The sequence below is a fragment of the Suricata suricatta genome, chromosome 1 (genome assembly GCF_006229205.1).
Source record: "Suricata suricatta isolate VVHF042 chromosome 1, meerkat_22Aug2017_6uvM2_HiC, whole genome shotgun sequence".
Classification (NCBI taxonomy): domain Eukaryota; kingdom Metazoa; phylum Chordata; class Mammalia; order Carnivora; family Herpestidae; genus Suricata; species Suricata suricatta.
The window spans coordinates 80,370,975-80,394,364 of NC_043700.1; the positions used below are offsets into that span (position 1 = coordinate 80,370,975).

The 23,390-nt window shown below is 40.2% G+C and overlaps 1 protein-coding gene across 1 annotated transcript in view; it reads left to right on the forward strand.

Annotated features, from left to right (window-relative positions):
• The window catches only part of RNF150 (ring finger protein 150), a 249,739-nt gene that overhangs the window by 132,059 nt on the left and 94,290 nt on the right, over positions 1 to 23,390 (forward strand). Inside the window, exon 2 of the mRNA XM_029940745.1 lies at positions 22,070 to 22,320. Within this exon, the coding sequence (XP_029796605.1) occupies positions 22,070 to 22,320 (251 nt within the window). The remainder of the gene's footprint in view (positions 1 to 22,069; positions 22,321 to 23,390) is intronic.

Here is a 23,390-nt window from a genome sequence, read left to right on the forward strand (position 1 = left end):
CCATATTTTTAGTCTTGTTGCCTTTGAAATGCAGTTTTTGTCATGTGGCCAGTCCACACAATAAGGTCACTCACTTGTTCAATGTTAGCCTCTGGCTTTGGTTTGATTAGGGTGGTCAGCTAGGCAGTAGAGTGTGCGTGCATGTTGCATGTTGCAGTAGCTCCACTGCCAGTACCAATATTTATTATAAATAAACTCCTAGCTCCTGATGAGTTTTATTCTTGCCCCCAGCTTGCACCCTTGGTCTGATATGCGCACAGTTCAGCTGCGTCCTAGAGTCGCGCTTCCTGTCCGATCATTTGAATCTTGGCCTTCCAGACAGCCCAGCAACCCCTACTGTGGGGAGATGTTAATCTGGCAGCAGCTTAACCCCGTTTAAAAATCTTTCAGGATTTGGCTGTTTGGGAGCAGGCATGACCTTGGATTTCTATTCCAAACATGGCTAATCCGCTGGCTCTTGTTTTTATCTTTTCCACGAGCAGTTCTCTTGGAGGGACTAGAAGCATGTGCTTTTCCATGTGGCTTGTGCAGGGTCTAGAGGTGACGGAGATGGAGTGGGTAATTATTTAGGAAGCCCTTGCATTCTCAGATGCTGGTGGCAGCTATTTTTGGCCCTAGGAGGAAAATTATCACTGTTATGCCAACAACACCCACACATGCAACTTTTTTTCATACCCAAATGGACCAGGCCCATCATCCTGCCTGGCCAGTGTTTACAATGAGCGTGTGGCACTGCCTTACTTAGAATTCTCACCCTAAGACCTTGCTCCCCGCTGAACGCCTGCCAGTGTGCTGGGGTTTGGGGGTGGGGTGGATGTTAAGAGCCTAATTGGCAGGGAGGAGAGGAGAGACAGGGAATAACTATCCTTCTCAACTTTGAGATATAATGCCTTTAATGTTTATGGAAATCAGCCCCTGGCTGAAGTCCGTCTGTTCAAGCAGGATATAGACCTTAGGGAAACTATAAACAATATTCTCCAAGCTGCATAAACACCTGCGGAAATCAGAGCCGTCGCTGTACTCGGGGGAAATCTGGCTCCCATCACATGCCTCTGGGAAGTCTGCTCCCGAAGTACACCCTACTGCCAAGCTCACTGTGATCGTTAAAATAGTGCCCCCCCAAAGATGTCTGCATTCTAATCTCCAGAACCTGGGAATATGCTGTCTAGTGTGGCAAAAGTGACTTGGCAGATGTGATTAATTTAAGAGCCTTGAGATAGGGAGACACAAGGATCAGAGAGAGAGGAGGAGGTTTGACAAAAAAACAAAGCAGAGGTTGGAGTGATGTGGCCAGAAGCCGAGGACTGTGAGCCGCCTCCAGAAGCTGGAAAAGCCAGGGAAACAGATTGTCCCCTGGAATCTCCAGAAGGAGCACAGACCTGCTAAAACCTGTGATATTAGCCCAGTGACACACATTTCAAATTTCCAATCACTAACACTTTAAGATGATAAGTTAGCATTGTTTTAAGCCACTGTGTTTGTGGTCAACAGCAATAGTAAACTAATACACCCAACAAAACTGACATTGACATCAGGGAAGATATCACTTCTGGGAGCTTTCTCTCCACCTGTTGTAGATCCTGAGGAGGGAGACCGATGTCACTTTCTGTCCTGCTCCAAAGGCATTTCTTGACTCCTGCACAACAGGAAACTGTCCCCCTAATCCCGGCTCTTTTCCCCCAACAAGAAGCAGACCCCCTCCTCATGTTCAACTTTCACAGTTGCCCCTGGGGTAGGAAAGGAGGATTGTTCCTTCACACCCCCAGCTCACCCTTTGAAATAGGTCTTTCTTAGTGTCTTTCCCCCGACCCGTGTCAGACAGCCTTATTATTCACAGCAAGGAAAGCTTCACTCATAGAGTGGCTCTTCCCTAGGCTGTGGCCCTTCTGTAGGCTGCTTCAGGTACAGCCCAAGCTCCGCCCCTTTATCAGCCACAGGTGCGAAGCCCAGGCCCAGCTGGGCACACAGCCGACCGCTCTGCTCCTCCGAGCCCGCCCAGAGGTACAGGTCTACTGCTCAGGCTTCTGCTCCATCGTCCTTGCCTGTCCCCACCCCTCCTCCATTGCCTGATTAACTCTTTACCTTGTTATCCCAAGCAGGTTGTCTGAAAACTTCTGTGTACCCAGATGGAAGTTCTGAAAGCTGAGAACAAGATACCTAAAAATATACCTAAGTGTACTAAAATTTTAAATAAGGACAATTCAAGTTGGAATCATTACTGTGTTTTCTTTTGAAACAAGGCACTTGAGAACTTGGAGAGTTTTTCATATTATCAACAAAATCCCTTCCTCCTCAGAACAAACCATGTTTACCATTATTGTATATATGTTCTATTTCGAGAAGATATTCTGCATTATTTTAAGGAGTTTAGCTCTTGAGTGACCTCATTAAGATTTGGACTACCAGAGGGTAAGAGTGTTAAAAGGATGTCAGTCTCTCCACATTTGGTAAAGTTATCCTGTCATTATACTGGCAAACCATCCACTGTGCTTTTCAGAGTTCTCTAAATTTATCCTTTAGCTAATATTATTTCCATATAAAATATTTTTCTTGGAGTTCAGTTAGAATAAATTTATTTGCTTCAGATTTGGGGAAGATGCTTTATTGGTTGCTCAGCAACCCAGCACGGACCTAAATTTTGCCTTCGTTCGAATCTTATTTAAGGTTGAAATCCTGACATTCAGAGTAGTATGTTTCTAGTGAGAAAATGAAGTTTTCCAGCTGTAATCTGTTAGAATGGTTCTAAGGCTCCAGAAGCTAATATTTGCAAATGCGTTATCCAAATGAAAGTCGTTAACGTGGCAGAAAAAGCTATCATTTTCTTTCACTTCAGTTGTTTACAAAAAAAGAAAACAAGTAGTAATTTCTAGAATAAGCAAAGGGAACCAATTAGCACCATATAATGAACACTTTGCACTGGCTGTGAAGGCAGCATATGGAAAGCGGGCGATAGGTGTCAGAAGAGGCCTTTAGCTCCTCAGTGTTTAGAATGCCGGCCATGGGCATGTGTAAGCCAATGAATATAAATGACAAAATTACTGTGTATTAGCAAGGCTGTCTAGAGTGGCCTCACTATAATTTGGAGAATGTGAACAGATGCTAAAAACCAGGTTTGAAACAAAGGAGGAGCAATTCTATTTCATTTTTCTCATTAGTTTGTGTAACTGGCCACTCTCTCTTTACACAAATAAGTCAGTGACTTCAGTCCCGTGTCCAAGGACTTTGGCAAGGCTGTCCCTAAGCCAGAAGTGAAAATGCTCTTAATTCACTGTTAAGCAACCTGTGGCTAGCTGGGTCTTTCTAGACCCAGGCTAACCATTAGCATTAACCTATAATTTGCTCCAAGTACTTTCCAAAGCCAGGTGGTGAATAATGAGTAAATCCTCAAGATTTGTGTTTCATGGGATTAAGGAAAAGAGAGAAGAAAAACAAGGTGGAAAGACTGTGATTCGGTGCTTCAGTTTACATGCTTACTTGTTGTACTATTACAGGATAAATGCCCGAGTTGAGTTCTCGATACAAATATTTAAGTGATTTTGCTTCTTCCAGGAAGTGTGGCTTGTACAAAACAACAGCGTCTACCTGTGAGACCGTAATTCACCTGTTAGCAACTAGTTGCTTTTATCTTTCGAAATGTGTTTAGAGGCCAACTTATAAGTGTCTGCTGACCCCTTTTCTGTGTTGGGTAAGTCTCTAGGCATGTTTTGTTTTGCTTTTTTCTTTTTTTGCAAGACACGGAGTTTAGACTTGGCAGGTAGTGGCTGGGTGGCTCCCAGGACTAGAACTCTGTGCTTCTGCAAGAACTTGTCATAGTCCCGTGCACATCCGGAGTCTCATCAGCGGTCAGCTTAACGCTGGAGCTTTCTTTGCAGGAGCAGATCAGATGAGTAGGAGCCAGGATGCTTTCATCACCACCACCATAGAAATGAAACCCTGGCTTTACATGCCAACTAGAGCCACATTCCCTTGTCATTAAAAAAAAAAAAAAAAAGCCTCTTGATTCTATTTTTCAACGGTGGCGAGTTAAGCAGTGAGGAGTTAAACAAAAGTAACTTGGAGATATTGCTGACTGACACCAGCAGACCACGTTCTCCAGGTTTGGACAGCAGTGAGGCTCAGCACCCGTGGCTGTTGGTAGTGTTTGCTGGAGGAGCACCCAAAATGCTTCAGATCAGTATTTTGAGCGTTTGTAGTGGTAGTGGTAGTGTTTTGCTGTTGTGTAATGTATATCTGCAAATACAAATAAAAGATGGTTTTAAAGCTGATTTGGGACACAAGCTTTCCCCATTGCTAGATTGACTTGTAGAGCGAGTCCCAGGATGACAGCTGTATGTCACACTTCCAGGCTAATAGTTATGTTGGAGCTAGAGAACAGTGGGTTCCAGGAGAGAAGTGTCCCAGTTGAAAAGACAAACAGAACTAGTATATTTGACGAGTATAGAAAATGTTATTCTAAGCATATACAGAGATAGCATCTGGGGAAAAAATAACAATGGAAATATGGAAAACCAGGCAAATGAAAGAATGCTGTAATGACACTCTGGGAAAAATGAAGAAAAGGTGCATAATTGTGCTGCACGACCTGGTTGTATACTGATCAGGGTTGCATTGATTATTACTGACTTGTCCATCGCTTCTCGGCCTTTGGGCTAAGATCAAGTGTATTACTGACTTGTCCAGTGAAAGATTAGGTAGGGATGTAGGTAGGATGCTGTCTGCTTGGTAAGATGTCAGCAGAAAACATCCAAAATTGAGAATCCAAGAAATACTAGTATAAACATATTATTTAGAGACATGGAGGGGAACTGTCAAGAAGAGTCGATACATCCGAGAGCCACTTGTTTTTAACATATGAGCTTTGCAATGATGGAAAAACTTTCACTAATAGGAACATAAATTGTATTTGAGAATTAATGGCGTTTTGTTTTTTTTTTCTTGGAGAAGGAACAAAATTGTTTCTGACCTAAAACAAGTCACCTAAGCTGGCTAGACCGCGTTTCCCTTATCTGTAAAATAAAAAGGTGATGTCAGAGTAGAGGATGAGACCCCTTCAAAGACCTAACTGCCCGATTCTCTGACTCCGTTCACATCTACAAAGCTGACTTTGGCAGAGCGTTTGCTCCATTGTTCAGACAGAACAAGCTTTATAGGCTCTTAAAGAGGGTAACATTGTTTCTAAACTCCTTTTCTGTAATTTAATGTCAGTCATCTATTCCTATAAGAGAGCAGCTACTTTCCATGAAAAAGTTTTATACGCCTTTACTTTCTATTTTGCTTTTAAGTTTGGTTTCAATATTATGACCAAACCTGTGACATTTCTTTTAAAATGTCAACTCCTTAAGGACAGGGAGGAGTGTTTTCTTATCTTAATCTTTTTATACAGCAATGATTTTACCACAAGGCTAGCAAATAAAAGGTGTGCATAAGATGACTGAACAGTGCTGTTCAATAGAATATAACGTGACCTGCATTTGTAATTCAATTTTCTAGTAATCGTATTTTTTAAAGGAGACAAATTTAGTATCTTTTATGCAACATTTAATCAATATAAAAGTCTCCTTATTAAGATCAAATATTAACTACTAATGATATTTTTTCATGCTATTTTTCAAATTCCAGTGCATACCTTACACTTCAGAATATTTCAATATGGATACTAAATTTTTATCAGACATACTTGATCTGCATTTAAATTTTAGAAAATTTATGTTTTAAAAAAGTAGATTCTCATACCCAAGTTGTTTCAAAATGTTTAAGTTTTCCAACAATTAAACTGAGCAGTGGTTTTAAATTAAAATTTAAATGAACTAAAATTGAAAATTCAATTTCTCAGTCACACTAGCTACATTCCAAATACTCGATAGCATCATGTGCCTGGTGGCTACCATGTTAGTGAGCCTTCTAGAATGTTTGATAATTTCAGTGAATGCTTATAGAATGACTGATATATTCAGTAATTTCAGTGAATGCTCAGTGTCCAAAGAATATCCTTCTCTCCTTAGGCTAGAGATGGAGAGAAGGATGCTTGACTCTCCCTTCACATAGGTGGTTTGGACAAGTGGTTTTCAGATGTGACTGTAACTATCTTTAGGGCACGTGGACATGAGAAGCTATGAAAGAAAGCCACTTCTGCTGAATAATTCGTTAGCTTAAAAATAAGTGGAGAGGAGTTCGCGTTTTTGCTTTTGATGTTTTCTTTACATATGTAAACATTTTATTTTTTTATGTTTTTTATTTATTTTTGAGAGACAGAGAGAGTGTGAGCAGGGGAAGGTCAGAGAGAGAGGGAGACACCGAATCTGAAGCAGGCTCCAGGCTCTGAGCTGTCAGCACAGAGCCCGATGCGGGGCTCAAACCCATGAACCATGTGATCATGACCTGAGCTGAATCCGGACGCTTAACTGACTCAGCCACCCAGGCACCCCCATGTGTAAACGTTTTATAGTGTAATGCTTATGAAACAGTGTGTGACAAGCCAAGATAGCTAGTATTGAGGGCATCAGGGAACTACCCCAAAAAAAAAAAAAAAAAAAAAGGAAAAAGAAAAAGAAAAAAAAAAGAGAAATAAATGTTGGCACAGTCTTAGTCTGGATTTTCCCAGAAGGAGACCTAAAATAAGAATTTAAGTATGAGCCATTTATTTGAGAGGTGATTCCAGGAAATACCTATTTGGAAATGGAGAAATGTGACAGGGAAGGAAAGGAGCCAATAAGAGATGTATTATTCAGCAAGTTACCACTGTGAGTCACTGAAGCTTAATCCCACTGGAGAGCTCTGGGAAATGTGTGGAAATGTGCCACAGAGTTCTACCAGCACAGGGAAGAGGGAGCCAAGGTACTTATGCACAATTTCCTTGGTCATTAATTCACGATGGCTCTGTGGCCGTGGCAATTCCTCCTTCCTCTGCCCTACACACAGAGCGATGTCTGGTAAGCAAGCGAAGCCATTCAGGCAAAGAAATGCAGGTACTGGAAGTTGAAAGTCAGGACAATGTGCGCTAAAATGGTGTGGGCTAGGGGATGTGGGTGGGTACTACAGCATCTGTGAGAGATGCTCTTTGACTTACAGTGTAGAAGGGATTGAACAAAGGCTGGCGTGGTATATTTCAGATCCATGGAGCTCTTTCCAGATACATATTCAACTGTCCCACTCTTCTCTCCTTCCTAGACATGAGATCCAGATAAGTCGTGTCCCAGTCCCCTTGCTCTGAGATCTATTGATGGAAGCATAAAGACCAAGGAGGCTTATAGATGTCATTTATTTACTTATTTACATGTTAGTCTGAAAGTTTTCCATACAAATGTTTATCACCACCGGTCTGGCCAAGGGATGTTCTCCATGTCACTGGAGTTTGAGCTCTGAGCCCGGAGATGCCCATCTGCTTATCCGCCGAGGTAGAACATCAAGTTCTGTCCCACTTTTGCTATGTTCTCTAAGTATATTTATAAGTAGTTGGCTTTTCAACTAACCTTACTATTATTTGTTGAATTTATAGCCCATGTCATCTTACTATAGGAAAAACTATTTGGGGATTCCCAGCTCCCTCTTAGAAACCAAAATAATAAACTGTAATTACTCTTCTTTAGAAAAAAAACTTTAATTGCGCTTAAGAAAGGGATTTTCCAATCTGGCCTTTAAAAAAAGAAGGTCTCACTTTTAGTTGTCAAAGACTACTGAAGACAACTTTGGGAATTACTAAAAAGAAACCTTGAGACAATCAAGTAATGAGGCATTTAATAATCATGCAGTGAATTGGGAATTCCAGGCCGCTTCTGCCAATTAAGCAAAAAATGTGAGAAGAAATGCTTCATATATATTTCCCTATTCTATGCAGTGTCGCATAATAGTATACCATAAATATCTAGAAGTCCCTTAGATCCGTGACATTGTGAATTTTTATAATTGTGTCCTTCTAAGTTCTTGGCCATGCACTGTTAAAAATAATCTAGTGGGGAGTAATTGATGTGATTTTTCTCAGTGCTTCAAAGCAAAACAAAACGTAAATCCACGCGTTCTTTGATCATATGACTGTTTTAAAACTAAAAATTACATAATTCTTATTTTTCACTCCTTTTCACAGCAATATCATTTAGGAGATTAATTGCTCAGTTATGTTCACTTTTTCCTTTGAAGATTAGTTTCCTAATTATGTACCTCAGAGAGTTTCCCTTTCTTGACCATCGTGAGGTGGAAAGTTTACCCTTTCATGTTGCAGAAATGACAGCTTGCTCAGCATGGGCCTCATGGCCCCCAGCTGTTTGGGGCGGTCCCTGTGATGTTTAGTGGGTAGAAGTTGTTCAGAAACTCATTCTTTGTTCCTTGGGAAACTAGGTTGGAAGCAAAGTTTGATGTGCCTCTTTCCATCCCTACCCTACCTCCCGTTATACTTTTTGGAATGTTTTAAATGATTATTTGCTAAATGAGGTTGATGATAATAATAACTTCTTTTTACTAAGCACCCACTATTTCTGGGTTCTTTATATGCATTATTTCATGTAATCCTCACTCAGCCCATTGGACTCAGTAGGTTTGCTATTAGAGTTTTGGAGATCATGAACCTAAAGTTTAAAGATTTTCTAAACCTCCCAGGGTTACCCACCTAGAAGTTATAGTGAACGATTCTATTTCATTTCATTTGTTAGATTGTTAAAGAGGGAGAAATGCTGCAGAATTTTGGCCTCTCTTAGGCTCCTATTGTGGGATTCCATCAGTGTGCTCTTTAATGAGACTTGCATGCATATTGGTTTTTACCCAAGCTAAAATTAGAATTTAAAACATTTTATATGTAAGCAGAAGGTTCCTTAAGCAAGATTATTTGCTCTAATATGGCTAACATTAACAACTCAAGCAACAATAGATGTTGGCGAGGATGTGGAGAAAGAGGATCTCTTTTGCACTGCTGGTGGGAATGCAAACTGGTGCAACCGCTCTGCAGGTTCCTCAAAAAATTAAAAATGAAACTACCCTATGACTCAGGAATTGTACTGCTAGGTATTTATCCAAAAAATACCAAAGTGCTGTTTCAAAGGGGCATATGCACCCCAATGTTTCTAACACCATGTACAACAGCCAAAGTATGGAAAGAGCCTAAATGTCCATCGACTGATGAATGGATAAAGAAGATGTGGTGTGGGTATACAATAGAATATTACTCAGTGATCAAAAAGAATGAAATCTTGCCATTTGCAATAGTGTGGATGGAACTAAAATGTATTATGCTAAGTGAAATACGTTTGTCAGAGAAAGATGGGAAATGACTTCTGAGTCCCATATGTGGGATTTAAGATACAAAAGAGATAAACATAAGGGAAGGGAAGTGAAAATAATATAAAAACAAAGAGGGAGACAAACCGTAAGAGACTCGTAAATACAGAGGACAAACTGAGAGTTGCTGGAGGGGGTGTTGGGTGGGGGATGGGCTAAATGGGTGATGGGTATTAAGGAAGGCACTTGTTGGGATAAGCACTGGGTGTTATATGTAAGTGATGAATCACTAAATTCTATTCCTGAAGTCATTATTACACTATATGTTAAATAACTTGGATGTAAATTTATAAATAATAATAAAAATTGGGGCACCTGGGGCCTTCAGTTGGCTGCACCCACAACTTTGGCTCAGATCATGATCTCTCGATTTGTGAGTTCCAGCCCCGTGTTGGGCTCTATGCTGACAGCTCGGAGCCTGGAGCCTGCATCAGATTCTGTGTCTCCCTTTTTTTCTCTCTCTTTGTCCCTTCCCCACTCATTCTCTGTCTCTATCTCTCAAAAATAAATAAACATTAAAAAAATAATAATAAATAAAAATTTAAAAAGATTATTTGCTCTTAATAAAAACTGAATTATTATACAGATAATTTAGTGTTCTATCATTTGTTTTATTTGAGCCTGTTTTATTTCAGCCTTTATAATATCATTTTTAACCATATAAAATTCTCACAAAAACTAGGAATAAATTGTTTGAGTCTGATTTACTGAATATGTTCTAAGAAAATGCTATAGGTGGGGCTATAAATAAAATATAATATATTCATCACTCCTACAGCTTTCACAATTCACAGAAAATTCTACACACTTGTAAATCAGGAAAAATATGAATTTTTTAAAAAGTGTGAGTCATTGAGAAACTTAACAGAAGACCATGGGAAACGGAAAGGGGAAAAAATAGTTACAAAAAGGGAGGAAGGCAAACCATTAGAGACTCCTAAATACAGAGAACAAACTGAAGGTTGATGGGGGGAGGGGAGAGGGGGAAATGGGTGATGGGCGCTGAGGAGGCACTTGTTGGGATGATCACTGGCTGTTGTACATAAGCGATGAATCATGGGAATCTACCCCCAAAAGCAAGAGCACACTGTATGCACTGTATGTTATCCACTTGACAATAAATTCTACTTAAAAATAAGATAAAATAAAAAAGTAATTAATTAAAAAGTGTCAGTCCTTGATCATCTCAAGTATAGTTGAGGAACTGACATCAGTGAATTAAGTTACTAGAACCATCCAAAGAAAATAAAATGGACTACTGTTAGCATCTCCTTTAAACATTTTCGACCTTTAAACATTTGTTATTGAGTATCTGCCTGACTGTAATGATAAATCTCCACTTAAAGGATCTGGTACTTAATTAAAATGTACTTCAGAAACATCTAGTATTTGACATATTTTAGGTTTTCAGCAAAGCATTGACGGAGCACACAGATCAACAAGTTTTTAGCCACTAACTCAGATGAGCCTGTAATGTTTGAGCCTAAAAGTCTTCTGGAGGAATCATGTCTGTTGATTTGCGCTACAGATTATCTGTCTGGTTCCTGAATGATAAATTTTACAGGCCTTAATTAGTCTTACTGTGAATTTGTTTTTATCTCCCGAAAACTGTTTTTATAGTCCAGACTAAGGCTGTATTCCAGAAGTAATACAGTCATATTCCAGAAGTAACACCAGACTAATACAGTAACACCAGAAGTGGGGATGTAGTCCCATGCCCAGCAAGTGTAGTCATGCATGGGTTTCAGGAAAGGTACAGGGTTCAGGATAACACTAACCTCTCCCTGGGTAGAAGAGCTAATAGAACTCACTTTGGCACCATTTGAAACGACCACAGTTTTGGAGTCACACATGCAGGCAGATAATAATAATTTTGCTGATGTCGACATCCTTTCTGAAATGTACACAGATGAAAGCACTAAGGATGAATGTTAATGTGAATTCAGATAAATAAAGTAAAATTACAGACCATCTAAGAAATTACATGAAAATATAATGAGGTTTAGTGATAGCAGCTTGAGATTCAGAAGACCTGGCTTGTTTTACGCACATGCACACATGCACACACACACACACACACACACACACACACACACACACACACACTTTGGGGGGTAGTAGCTACCTGGTTATGTCATATGGAGGCAAAGGGCAGAAAACTCAATCCAAACTGTCTTTAGCAAGTTAGCTGCAAAGTCCAAAGGTATTCTGACTTCAGGTATGGCTTGCTCAATTCTCAAATCGTGTCATCACATTATTTCTGCCCTGATTTTGCTCTGTCCCTAGTCTTTTCCCCCTCACGGTGCTAAGATGATTACCACAACTTAGCTTCCAGATGTTCCTGTTTAAGATCAGCAGGAAAAGAGGGCATTTGCTTTTCTCTTAACTCAAATAAATGTCCTGTGCTCCTTGCCCACACCTGACAAGTAATATGGCTGGTGGGGCACAGTTGCACTTAGAGGATTTCAGCCTTTGTAGCAGAGAGGACACGTCTGCATAGTGCTAAGAAAAGGGTGGGGCCAGGGCAGTCCCATTTGTGTATTTGGCGGTGGTAAAACAGTAATGATCCTAATAAAACTTGACATCTATATCGTGGTTTTTATATGGCAGGCCCTGTGTTTAAGTGCTTCATTGTGAATTACCTCATTTAATTCCAGGACAAGATATTTCCCTCTAGTGGGTACTTTTTCTCAGTGACTCCTGCAGTAAGATCACTAACTATAAATGGTGGGTGGGAAGAAGGCACAGGAGGTGTGAGGAGAGATGTAAAGATCTGAGGTCATCATCTGGACAAAGGGAGAGCGGGTCCAGAATGGGGTAGAATGGGGAGTATTGGGTGTTCATTTGTGCAAAGGGATCATAAATTTGAAGTGAAAACAGATGACTTGTGAGATTCTTCTCTTAGCAGCATTCCTATGATCACAGAAAGGCATAGAAGAAGCAAATATTGTAGGGCATGTTCCATGGAGAAATAAAAGAACAAGGTAGCTGGAGGTATTTACAGAGTAGTGCTGACAACTGTAGACTGTGTGATCATCGCTGAGGATAGGGTAGAAAGGCAAAGACAGAAGTGAAGCCAGGAGAGGGCTGATGGGTAGTAAGACTGTCAGGGGTGGGGAGATCGTGGGTAGGGGGGTAGGTGAAGAGAGCTAGACGAAGACGAGGTGGCACTGGGAAGGTGACATTTTGAAATCGGGATTTCAGAGGTGATGCAGTTTCAAGGTCCAGGGTAAGTAGGAATTTGTCTTGAGAAGGACTAGAGGAAAAGGAAGATCCATGGGGAAGAGAGTACTGGGCAGCTCATCCTTGTGAAAACTAGAATGCCAACCCAAGGAGGATAAATGTTATGGGCCAGGGAGTGATAAAAGAGATGGTGAGAAGGTTGGTAGGCAAGACAAGGAGATGAGAGACCAGGTTGTAAACGCAGGTGGAGAGACTCTCAAAGAGCAGTGGCTTTCAAAGGAGGATGGGAAGGGGCTGAGTAACAGTCTGGAAGTAGCAAAGTGGAGCATGGCCATCAGACCATCTTCTGTCCCTGAGGTATGTGGAGTGGAGTTTAATAGAAATAAATAAAAATTTTAAAAGCCAAAACTTTCCCCTTAATCACAGTGCAGAGAAGCTAGTGTCCTTGTCAGACAGCAGGGTCAGTCAAAGCCAAGAGGTAAAGGGATCCTTCTAAGAAGAGATGGAAACTCCCAGGGGATTTGCTGGCCAGAGACTTGAGTTTGCAAGAGTCACACAGGGAAGCTTGAGAAGCAGGACATGGGTAGGAGGTGGAGCTGGATCTGGGAGATAATTCCTGACTTGGGAGGCCTGGACTTCAGCAGTGGCTCCAGAGAAGGCACTGGGGCCGCCTGAGAGGAGGAGGGTGCTCTGCGGTATTGCAGAGAGCCCGCCTGGCTGGAGGAGGCACTGTCCTTGGGGCCATTGGAGCAATTTGTACCTCTCCTTAATCTCTCCTGGGGGAACAAAACTAGGGCCCCTGCCTTGTTTTTCCCACAGAAAATATGGGGCGCCTGGATGGCTCAGTCGGTTGAGCGTCCAGCTTTGGCTCAGGTCATGATCTCATGGTTCGTGGGTTCGAGCCCTGCGTCAGGCTCTGTACAGACTGCTCAGAGCCTGGAGCCTGCTTCTGATTCTGTGTCTTTCTCTCTCTCTCTGACACTCCCCTGCTCTAGCCGCCTCTCTCTGTCTCTCAAAAATAAATAAAAAACATTTTTTAAAAATTTAAAAAAAAGGAAAAAGAAAATATGACTGGGCAGCCTAGCTGATTCCTCCAGAGAAATAGGAACTCGCAGGCAGAGGTAACGAGACCTGAAGAGTACCACCATTATTTTTTTAATGTATTATTATTTTTGAGAGAGTGTGTGTGTGAGCAGGGGAGGGGCAGAGAGAAAGGAAGACACGGAATCCCGAGCAGGCTCCAGACTCTAAGCTGTTAGCAGAGAATAGATGAAGAGAAATTATAAAAGACACAATGACACTGCCATATACCTATCAGAAGGGCTAAAATACAGTGGTAATTCCAAATGCTGGCCAGGACGCTGAGACACTGGATCACTCACACATTGCCGGTGGGAATGTAAAACGATACAGCCTCTCCAGAAAACAATCCAGTAATTTCTTCTAAAAACCAAACATGCAGCTACCATACAACCTAACAACGCTGTCCTTGGCATCCATCCCAGAGAGGGGAAAACTTACGTCCGCACAAACTCTTGTACACTATCTGTTATAGTGGCTTTAGTCTTAATAGCCAAAACCTGGAGGCAACGCATATATCCAACAATGGGTGAATAGTTCAACTGTGGTTAAATATTCCATACCATAGCATACCATTCATCAGTTAAAAAAAAAAAAAAAGTGAATTACTGATAGGTGCAACAGCTTGGGCCTTGTGCTGATTAAAAAAAAGAAAGCCAATATCAAGCTGTTACATTCTGTAAGATTCCATTTATAAGGGGTTCTTTTTGAGTTTTTAGTTTATTTATTTGAGAGAGTGTGTGTGTGTGTGAGCCAAGGAGGGGCAGAGAGAAGGGAGCGAGAGAGAATCCCAAGCAGGCTCCACGCTGTCAGTGCAGAGCCTGACGTGGAGCTAAATCCCACAAACTGTGAGCTCGTGATCTGAGCTGAAATCAAGAATCAGACACTTAACCAGCTGAGCCACCCAAGCTCTCCTATAAGATTCCATTTATAACATTCAAGAGATGATAAAATTCTAGAGATGGAGAGTAGATAAGTGGACATCAGAGACTAGGGAAAGGAAAAAGGAGGGGAAGAGAGTTCTTTTTTGATGGTGGAGTATTTCAGTATTTTAATTGTGGTAGTGACAAAATGACTCCACATGTGTGATAAAATGTCATGGAATTTTACACAAAGACATTTTAAAAATCTGCACATGCCCAAACTGGTGAAGTCTAAATTCTATAATCTGGTTAATTATAATGTCCCAGTCAACTTGGTGTTTTGATAATGCACTGTAATATGTCGGAGGCCACCACGGGGGGAAGTTGGGAGATGTGTGCATGGGACCTCTGCGTACTACTTTTGCCTCTATTAGTCTACAATTATTTCAAAACAAAAATGGTTGTTTTTTAGTGAGAGAGCAAAAGTATAAAAATAGAATCAATACCACTAACAAGATAATAGGAACCACAGGAGAGAAAAAATATATAGGAGGAAATATTTGATAAGTGAAGACACATGTTTTAAAAATAAAGTAATGAAATACCTCAGATTGAAAGTGTTTGTGGACAATAATCCCCTGTGACCTGCAGGAGAGTGTCCAGGACCCCAGGGGATACTACAGATAGTACCACACCCTGGATATGCTGTTTTGTTCCTCTACAAACCTATAGAAGCTTAATTTATAAGTTGGGCAGAATAAGAGAGTAACAGCAGTAACTAATAAAATAGAAGAACTATAATATGCTGTAATAAAAGTTATGTGAATGTGGTCTCTCTCTCTCAAAATGCCTTATTGTACTGCAGTCTCCCTTCCTCTTGTGACCCTGTGAGATAAAATGTCTACACGATGAGACGGAGTGAAGTGAATGGTGTGGGCACTCTGACATAGTGTTGGGCTACTATGGACCTTCTGATGATAAGTCAGGAGGACGACCACGTGCTTCTGGACTGTAGTTAACTGCCTGGAACGGAAACCATGGATAAGGCAGCACTAGTGTGCTACCAAACTACCGATGAATACTCATACATGTGGTAACATTAAAAAGCATCAAAGACTGGGGCGCCTGGGTGGCTCAGTCAGTTAAGCCTCCGACTTCGGCTCAGGTCAGATCTCACATTCATGGGTTCGAGCCCCGCGTCAGGCTCTGTACAGACCGCTCAGAGCCTGGAGCCTGCTTCTGGTTCTGTGTCTCCTTCTCTCTCTGCCCCTCCCCCTCTCATGCTCTGTCTCTCTCTGTATCAAAAAACTAAATAAAACATTTTAAAAAAATTTAAAAAAAAAACATCAAAGACTGTTCTCACTGATAACTTCAAAAGATTATTGGGGTGCCTGGGTGGCTCAGTCAGTTAGGCATTCGACTTTAGCTCAGGTCATGATCTTGCTTTGTGCTGACAGCTCAGAGCGTGGAGCCCACTTGGGATTCTGTGTCTCCCTGTCTCTCTGCCCCTCACCCACTCACACTCTCTCTCTCCAAAATAAATAAACATTAAAAAATGTTAATTTCAAAAGGTTATAAAAAGGAAGAGCAGATGACTTACAAAGACCAAGAATCTTGATGACCTCAGACCTGTCCCCAGCAAACAATATATATTATGATAAAATCATCATGAATGCATATGCAGTTTACCATAGAAACTCAAAATAATAAGCAGAAATGAACAAAACTTCAGAGAGAAAACAGAGCAACAGTTGTATGAGACACTGTAACACACCCCTTTCAGCCAATCGTGTAAACAAAAATAAGCAGAGATATGGAAAATCTGAATGTAATCAATAAGCCTAATCAATAAGAGATATATACCAAATAAAGAATGGCCTCGAATACAATGTTTCTGGACACAAATGGAATATTTATCCCCCTAAAATGTTTTAGACGATTAAGGAATAATATCAAGAACCTGTGTTCCTTGACCATAATGAAACAATAAAATAGTAATAGTTACAAATGGATAACTTTAAAAATTACATGTGTATGGAAACTATATAACACTAAATAACAGGTTAAGTTGAAATCTACTTCAGAAATTTTTTACGTCTTTCAGAGAAGCTTTATCAGTTTTCTTTTTTTAATATTTATTTTTGAGAGAGAACTCGGGCACACATGAGTACACGAGTTGGGGTGGGGGGCAAAGAGGAAGGGAGAGAGAATCCCAAGGGGCTCAGTTTCACAAACCCTGAGATCATGACCTGAACTGAAATCAAGGGTTAGATGTTTAACCGACTTAGCCACCCCAGCGCCCCTGTGCAGTTTTGCTCATATGGGGCTAGTGTTTCTTAGGAGTATGCTTAAATATTTTATGACATCTGTTGCTGTTATGTATAGATCGTTTTTTTCTGTTACATTTTCTGATTAGATATTACTGGCATACAGAAAGTTCTTCATTCTCAATGTGAATCTTGAATCATGTATTTACTGAATGTTCTTCTAATTTTAAAAAATTTTTAATGTTTTTTATTTATTTTTGAGAGAGAGATACAGAGTGTGAGTTGGGGGGAGGAGGGCAGAGAGAGAGGGAAACACAGAATCCAAAGCAGGTTCCAGGCTCTGAGCTGCCAGCACAGAGCTTGGCGTGGGGCTTGACCTAATGAACTGTGTGAGATCATGACCTGGGCCGAAGTTGGATGCTTATCTGACTGAACTACTCAGGTGCTTGACTTGAATGTTTTCTAATTTTATTTTATTTTAATTTTTTATGCTTTTTATTTATTTTTGAGAGACAGAGAGAGACAGTGCGAGCAGGGGAGGGTCAGAGAGAGAGGGAGACACAGAATCAGAAGCAGGCTCCAGGCTCTGAGCTGTCAGCACAGAGCCCAACGCCAGGCTCGAACCCACAAACCATGAGATCATGACCTGAGCCGAAGCCGGATGCTCAACTGACTGAGCCACCCAGGTGCCCCTCTTCTAATTTTAAAAGCTAAATTATCTTGGCTTTTCGAGGTGGTCATGTGATTTTCTCAAATAATGACAGCTTGCACTCTTCCTTTCCAAGATTTACACTCCAGTTTCTATGTCTCTTTGTGCCAGATATCACTCCTACTCTAAATGTTGGCTCTTCCTGGTCTTACTCATGATTTGAGTTGGAGAGCTTCTAGTGTTATTTCCTCCATTCAGTATGCTACGTCTGGAAGATCTTCTTTATCACATTAAGGAAATTCCCTCATACTGTTCTTAATAAGAATCAGGAATGGGTGCCATTCTCGACCTGTAACTTCCTTCTCCAAGAAGCTTAGCTGAAGTCAGGGAAATGGGGAGACAATCTGGGGAGCACAGACTCCATCCTTTGTGGATAAGACCCTAGAGTGGCAACCGTCATCTTCATTCACATCTCAGTGCCGAAATATTAATCACATAGCCACATTTAGCTGCTTAGGGAGGCTGCAAATGAACACTTTGCACTGGTCAGCCTGTGCCTACCTAAAGCACTAATACTGTAGACAAGAAAGAGACCAGATTCTGAAGGACACCTAGCTACACAAGATGATCCTAGGCTTTGTTCCTTTAATTTCTTAATGTATTAAAAAGCATTAATATATTTTCTAATATTCCTCATATTCCTTAAATAAATCCCACTTGATCATGATGATTCTTTTACTGTATTGTTGAGTTCTATTTGTGAGTGCTTTATTTAGGATTTTTACATCTCTGTTTATTAAAAATATTTTTAATTAAGTGGTAATACTTTACATTTATGGAAATACTTTGCAGTTTTTAAGATCTGTTTATATAATTATGTCACAAGAATAGGTGATCCTTAGGAGCTGATCAAAAAAATAGTAAATATTAGGTATATAAATAGAAACTCTCTACAAATGGAACACCTGTAGCCTTTTCTTATTGCCTAAATTCCAAAAGGCCCTCCGTAGAGGATACAGAGAATTGAAAAAGGACTTTTGATCACAGGAACCTAGGAGGGACATTAGCACTCTCCCAGATGCACAGGGAGGAACAGGGCTGCCAGACTATAAAATGTCTAGGTCTCTGCTGGTGTTCTAGACACCCTCTTAATGCAATGTTTAAACAACCTGATTTTGAATTTATAAGTAAAGGACCTTCTGGTTATTAATCATCTTTTAGCTTCCTGAATTTTTGCTCTGATCCCTTACTATCTGCATAACCAAATGACATCATGGCAATTAAGCACTCTCCTGGGAACAGAAGCACTAAAAATACAGAGCGTCCCTTGCTGTTTTTCTGGCCACCAGGTCCTATGTGTGCTAGTCACACATTGTCTCACAGGGCTGAGGAGCTTTTCCAGAATACACAATCATTATATAACAGCAATCACTCAGCAGTATACACTTCCTTTGGGAGGGAATAAAGGGTCCGCTGACATAATTTCACAAAAAAACGCTCTCAATATTAGAATGATTAGGTGTTACAATAAACACAGAATCGCCCAAATAGTAGGGTCTCTGTAGATATTTATTATCCCCACAAAATCTGCTACTTGTTAACTTCTCTTCCCTGAGCCTCCCATGTGTCCTAGATTAGATACTTAGGGCTACATGTAACTCTGAGAAAACTCAGGCTTTCAGTGCCTTCTCACCCCCGCTTCTCTCCCCCCTGCACCCTCCTCCCCGGCACCTCTCCACCCAGAAGCAATTACAGGCCCGCTTACCTGGGGAGAGTCCACTGGCTTCTCCCAGACACTGCAGCTGCACATTTCAAAATGAAGCAGAGCTCAGGGAGTGATTTGATTGCTCACATTGGTACACATGTCTCCTTTGAACATATGAGACACTGTAGTAGTTTTCACCCTGGATTATGTGCACTGATGAGACTGATGAGATAATTCATCCAGATTCACTTCATTATACTGTTTTTGCGTGTCCTTAGTACCTAAACTCCTAACGACTGTGTCTGTTGGGAGAAGTGCATAATACCCTTCTTACCATGCACAATAACCTACAGCCGAATGCACAGAGAGAAATATCCAAGCATCCCATCTATTTGTTTTTATTATCATAAGCCCTAGAATAATGAGTAAAGTTTAGGCTAAATGAATAGAACTGCCTCACTGCCATTTTCACTGTTTCTCTTTCCAAGTTCTCATCCTCTATTGTGAAGGTACACCAGGGGTACAAACACAGGCAGTGTTAACTAAGCACTCAAGTTTGAAATAAACACTTTAAAATAGTTAATTACACTTTACCCTACAGGAAGAGGAAATGTTCTCTTAGGTCCCTAAAAATGGATGATGATGTAATTTAAAACTTGGTGGATATCTAAAATTTTGTTGCCTGTTTTTAAAATGCTGAGCTGACGTTTGACTCTTCACTCTTAGGCTCTGTGGTCTTTTAAGTACAAGCAGATAATAGGAAAGTTGTACGGAGGAGAGTTAGTGAACACAGAGTTAGGCTACCAGGTAATAGATATGTTAAAAACTACACAACTAAAGCAGTCTGCTGCAAGTTCAGCAAAACACAGGTAAACCTTACTGTAAAGTCCAAAAGTAGATCCAAACAGATCTGAGAATTTAGGGGAAAAATAAACTACACCCTGTCTCTTCTCTGCTCATCACATTACATTATAGGAGCTCAGTAAATATTGTTACTAAATCACATCCAGGTTGTTTAATATTTAAATGTAAAAAATCACATTTTGAGAAGCCATTTTCAATGAGGATGTCTATCATTTTGAGTGGGAAAGCCATAAAGGAATATATTAATAAAATTTAACTGCTAAAAAATGTAAAACCTATCACGTGAGCATAGCATAATTGAATTGTTAGATCACTATGGTGTACATCTGAAACTAATACAGCATTAGATGCCAACTATACTTCAATAAAAATAGATAATTAAAAGGACTGAAATAGGAAGAAAAATGTAGAATTTGTACAAGTCGGAGCATACACGGTCTCATAAACAACCCAAGATCCCATCTTCAAAAATCGCATTCTACAGTCTTGAATAGACATGTTTCAAAAATATAAGTATGGAAGTAAATTAAGTGAAAAATTATAATTCTACCTCTACTTAAATACCTCTAAAAGGGCTCCAGCACTGGAGTGAGCCTCGCCAGGCCAGATTAGTCCAGTATACACAGAAGATCATATTTCTGCAGAGACAAAACCCATCAGCAGCCTTAATCCCTCACAAAACCCCAGACCACAGGCAGCCATTAGCCAAAGTAAACATGAAAAGAGAAAGACCATCAGAATTGTCAGTAATATTCTACAAAGTTGAAATTCAAGCCATCGGCTTCAGTAATTCCCAGAAATAACAGCCAAATCTAAACACCATGTGGCTTTATGATTTGTACCATTGGATCAATACAAAGATTTTAAGAATTTTAAAATATATATAATTGATGTAGCACACACAGATACCTTTGTATGTAGTTAGCTTTTAAAATATTTATTCTATCAAGGAATTTAGGATTGAAAACTTGCGTAGAGATCAAGGTCAAATGAAAGCCCTAAGTAGCCTCTAAGAGCTTCTAACACTCTGAGCAAATGTAATCTGGTAGTTCCGGTAGCTGACTGACCTCTGCACATGAACAAGGCCAGCTTTAAGTGGCTATCGCAGTGTTTAATTTCGCCCTAAATTTACAACATCCTAAATGCAAAATTGCACCTTTCAGTTTGTAGTGACCCCAGGGATAGACTGTGTCCATATAGAAGTGGAACTCTTAAAGACCTTTATGAGCATAAATTGGGCTGATACCTGAGAACCTATCCTTGTGAAAATGAAATTAACATTCTAGGTCAAGTACCAGCCCCAGTGACATGTTGATTTGGTCATTTTGGAGCTGAAACCATATCCTTACTAAAGACTCACTGCAGAGTCCCCAGAACTTCTCAGGAAGAGGCTGTGCCTCTCACAGTATCGTAAAGAAAAGGGACAATGACCCAGGTAACTCAACCCCTCAAAATTTGCCACTTTTGCTTCAAACTCTCCAATAATGGATATTGTGGTAGAAGAGTATTTGACAGTTGAGGTAAAACAATTTTGAAATTATCTGTACAGCCTCCACCATCCCTTTGCTTGGTATGAGGAAATGCAAGCTGTTTACATTGAGTTAGGTAAAATAAGCAGAAAATAGTTCTGAGACCACGATTTTATGTTTACAAATCATTAGAGCTTGAAAGAAACAGATTTGGGGTTACTGTGGGTACTCAGCATAGGAGAAAATTGCCTTAGAAATGATAGAGAATTGAGAATTCCTAGTGCCATGAGGAGGAAAGAGAATATGCAGACGGGCAGCATAGAACTGGGCATTTTACGCTTTTGCTACAGAGTAGTAGGGGCCACTTCCCCTCCTCAGTGTCTGTGAAATGCCACAGAGAACTGCAGACTGGAAGGATCCACCTTTCCAGACCCGTGTCAGTGCCTTAAAGGGCTACAGAGTAGCATGATCAGAACCTCATGGTACCAAAGTCATGAGTTCAATTTAGGTTCTTTTCTCCTCTGTAAGACTGCAGCCTCCCAAGGTAGCTGAAGGAGGTTGAGAATTCGACTCCATTTCCAGCTATTAGATCTGGCATAGAATTTATCGAAAGTAGTCATTGTTTGGCTACGTGTTACCTTGTCTCGGCAGTTTACTATGATTTTTCTCCCTCTCTCCCTTATCCCCTTATCCTTATTGTCTCTCTCTTGCCTCTGTCATGACAGGTGTTGAAGACATTGTGGCAATAATGATTCCTGAACCAAAAGGGAAGGAGATAGTAAGCCTTCTGGAAAGGAACATCACCGTGACCATGTACATCACCATTGGAACCCGGAACTTGCAGAAATACGTGAGCCGCACTTCGGTTGTGTTTGTCTCAATCTCCTTCATTGTCCTGATGATCATCTCCCTCGCGTGGCTGGTCTTCTACTATATCCAGCGGTTTCGATATGCAAATGCCAGGGACAGGAACCAGGTGGGTAGCAAAAAAATGTTTAATTAAAAGTTACTATAGAAAGTAATGCATATTATTATATAAACTTTGGAAAGCACAGAAAATACCAAGACAAAAGCAAAATCACCTATTATGCCCCCACTCAACATAAACACTGTTATCATTTGCCATATAGTTTTTTGGATCTTTCCCACATCCACATGTTTTCATATTTACTAGTATTGTTCTGTAACATTGAGGTGCTTTGTCCCACATTCCTATTGCTCATGCTTTTGGACAATTATTTATTTAGGCACATAATAAAGGGGAAAAGAAGAATGAGCTGAGATTGTGCTGATAGTGGCAACATTATTTGGGGAAAAGCCAGGCTTTCCTCCTGGTGAATGGAAGAAAAAAAAGAAGATGAAAAATAAAAGCTATTTTAAAAAGCAATTAATTTTTGGATCAGATAAGATATACTTAGTGTAAATGCACAGGTATAAAATGAAGTTAAGAGTAATTGCCTTCCCTGTCTGTCCCTCAATTATCCGGCCATCTTTCTGGAATATCTTCTTTCCCAGGGATACTTCATGTGCTTATGAACACACACACATTTTTGCTTGCTTCAGCAGCAAATGTACAAACACACACATTTTTCAACAAATAATGGCACACTTAACTCTATACCCTAATTTCTCACTTCTTGGAAATTAGTCATCTCCACACTCAGTAAAAGCTCCCTTCTCATTTTTAACAACTGTATAACATTTTATTTTCTGCATATTTCACATCTATTAAACCAGCTCTGTTAAAAAAAAAATGTATGTGTGGCACTAAGCACATTTTTGAGTATACCTCTAAGGTAAATTTTGGAAGTTTCACAACTAGCATAATGGTATATGTATATCAAACTATGATAGATATTGCCCAAAGCCTGCCAAAAAGGTTGAATGAAGTTTCATATTCATATTAACCAGTGCTAAACTAATACTGTTTATACTAATATAAACATTAGTATAGTACTTTTTATACTAACATATACAACAATATACTAATAATACTGTTTTCCCATATCCTTGGCAAAAGATGTTAGACCTTTTTGTTGTATGCAA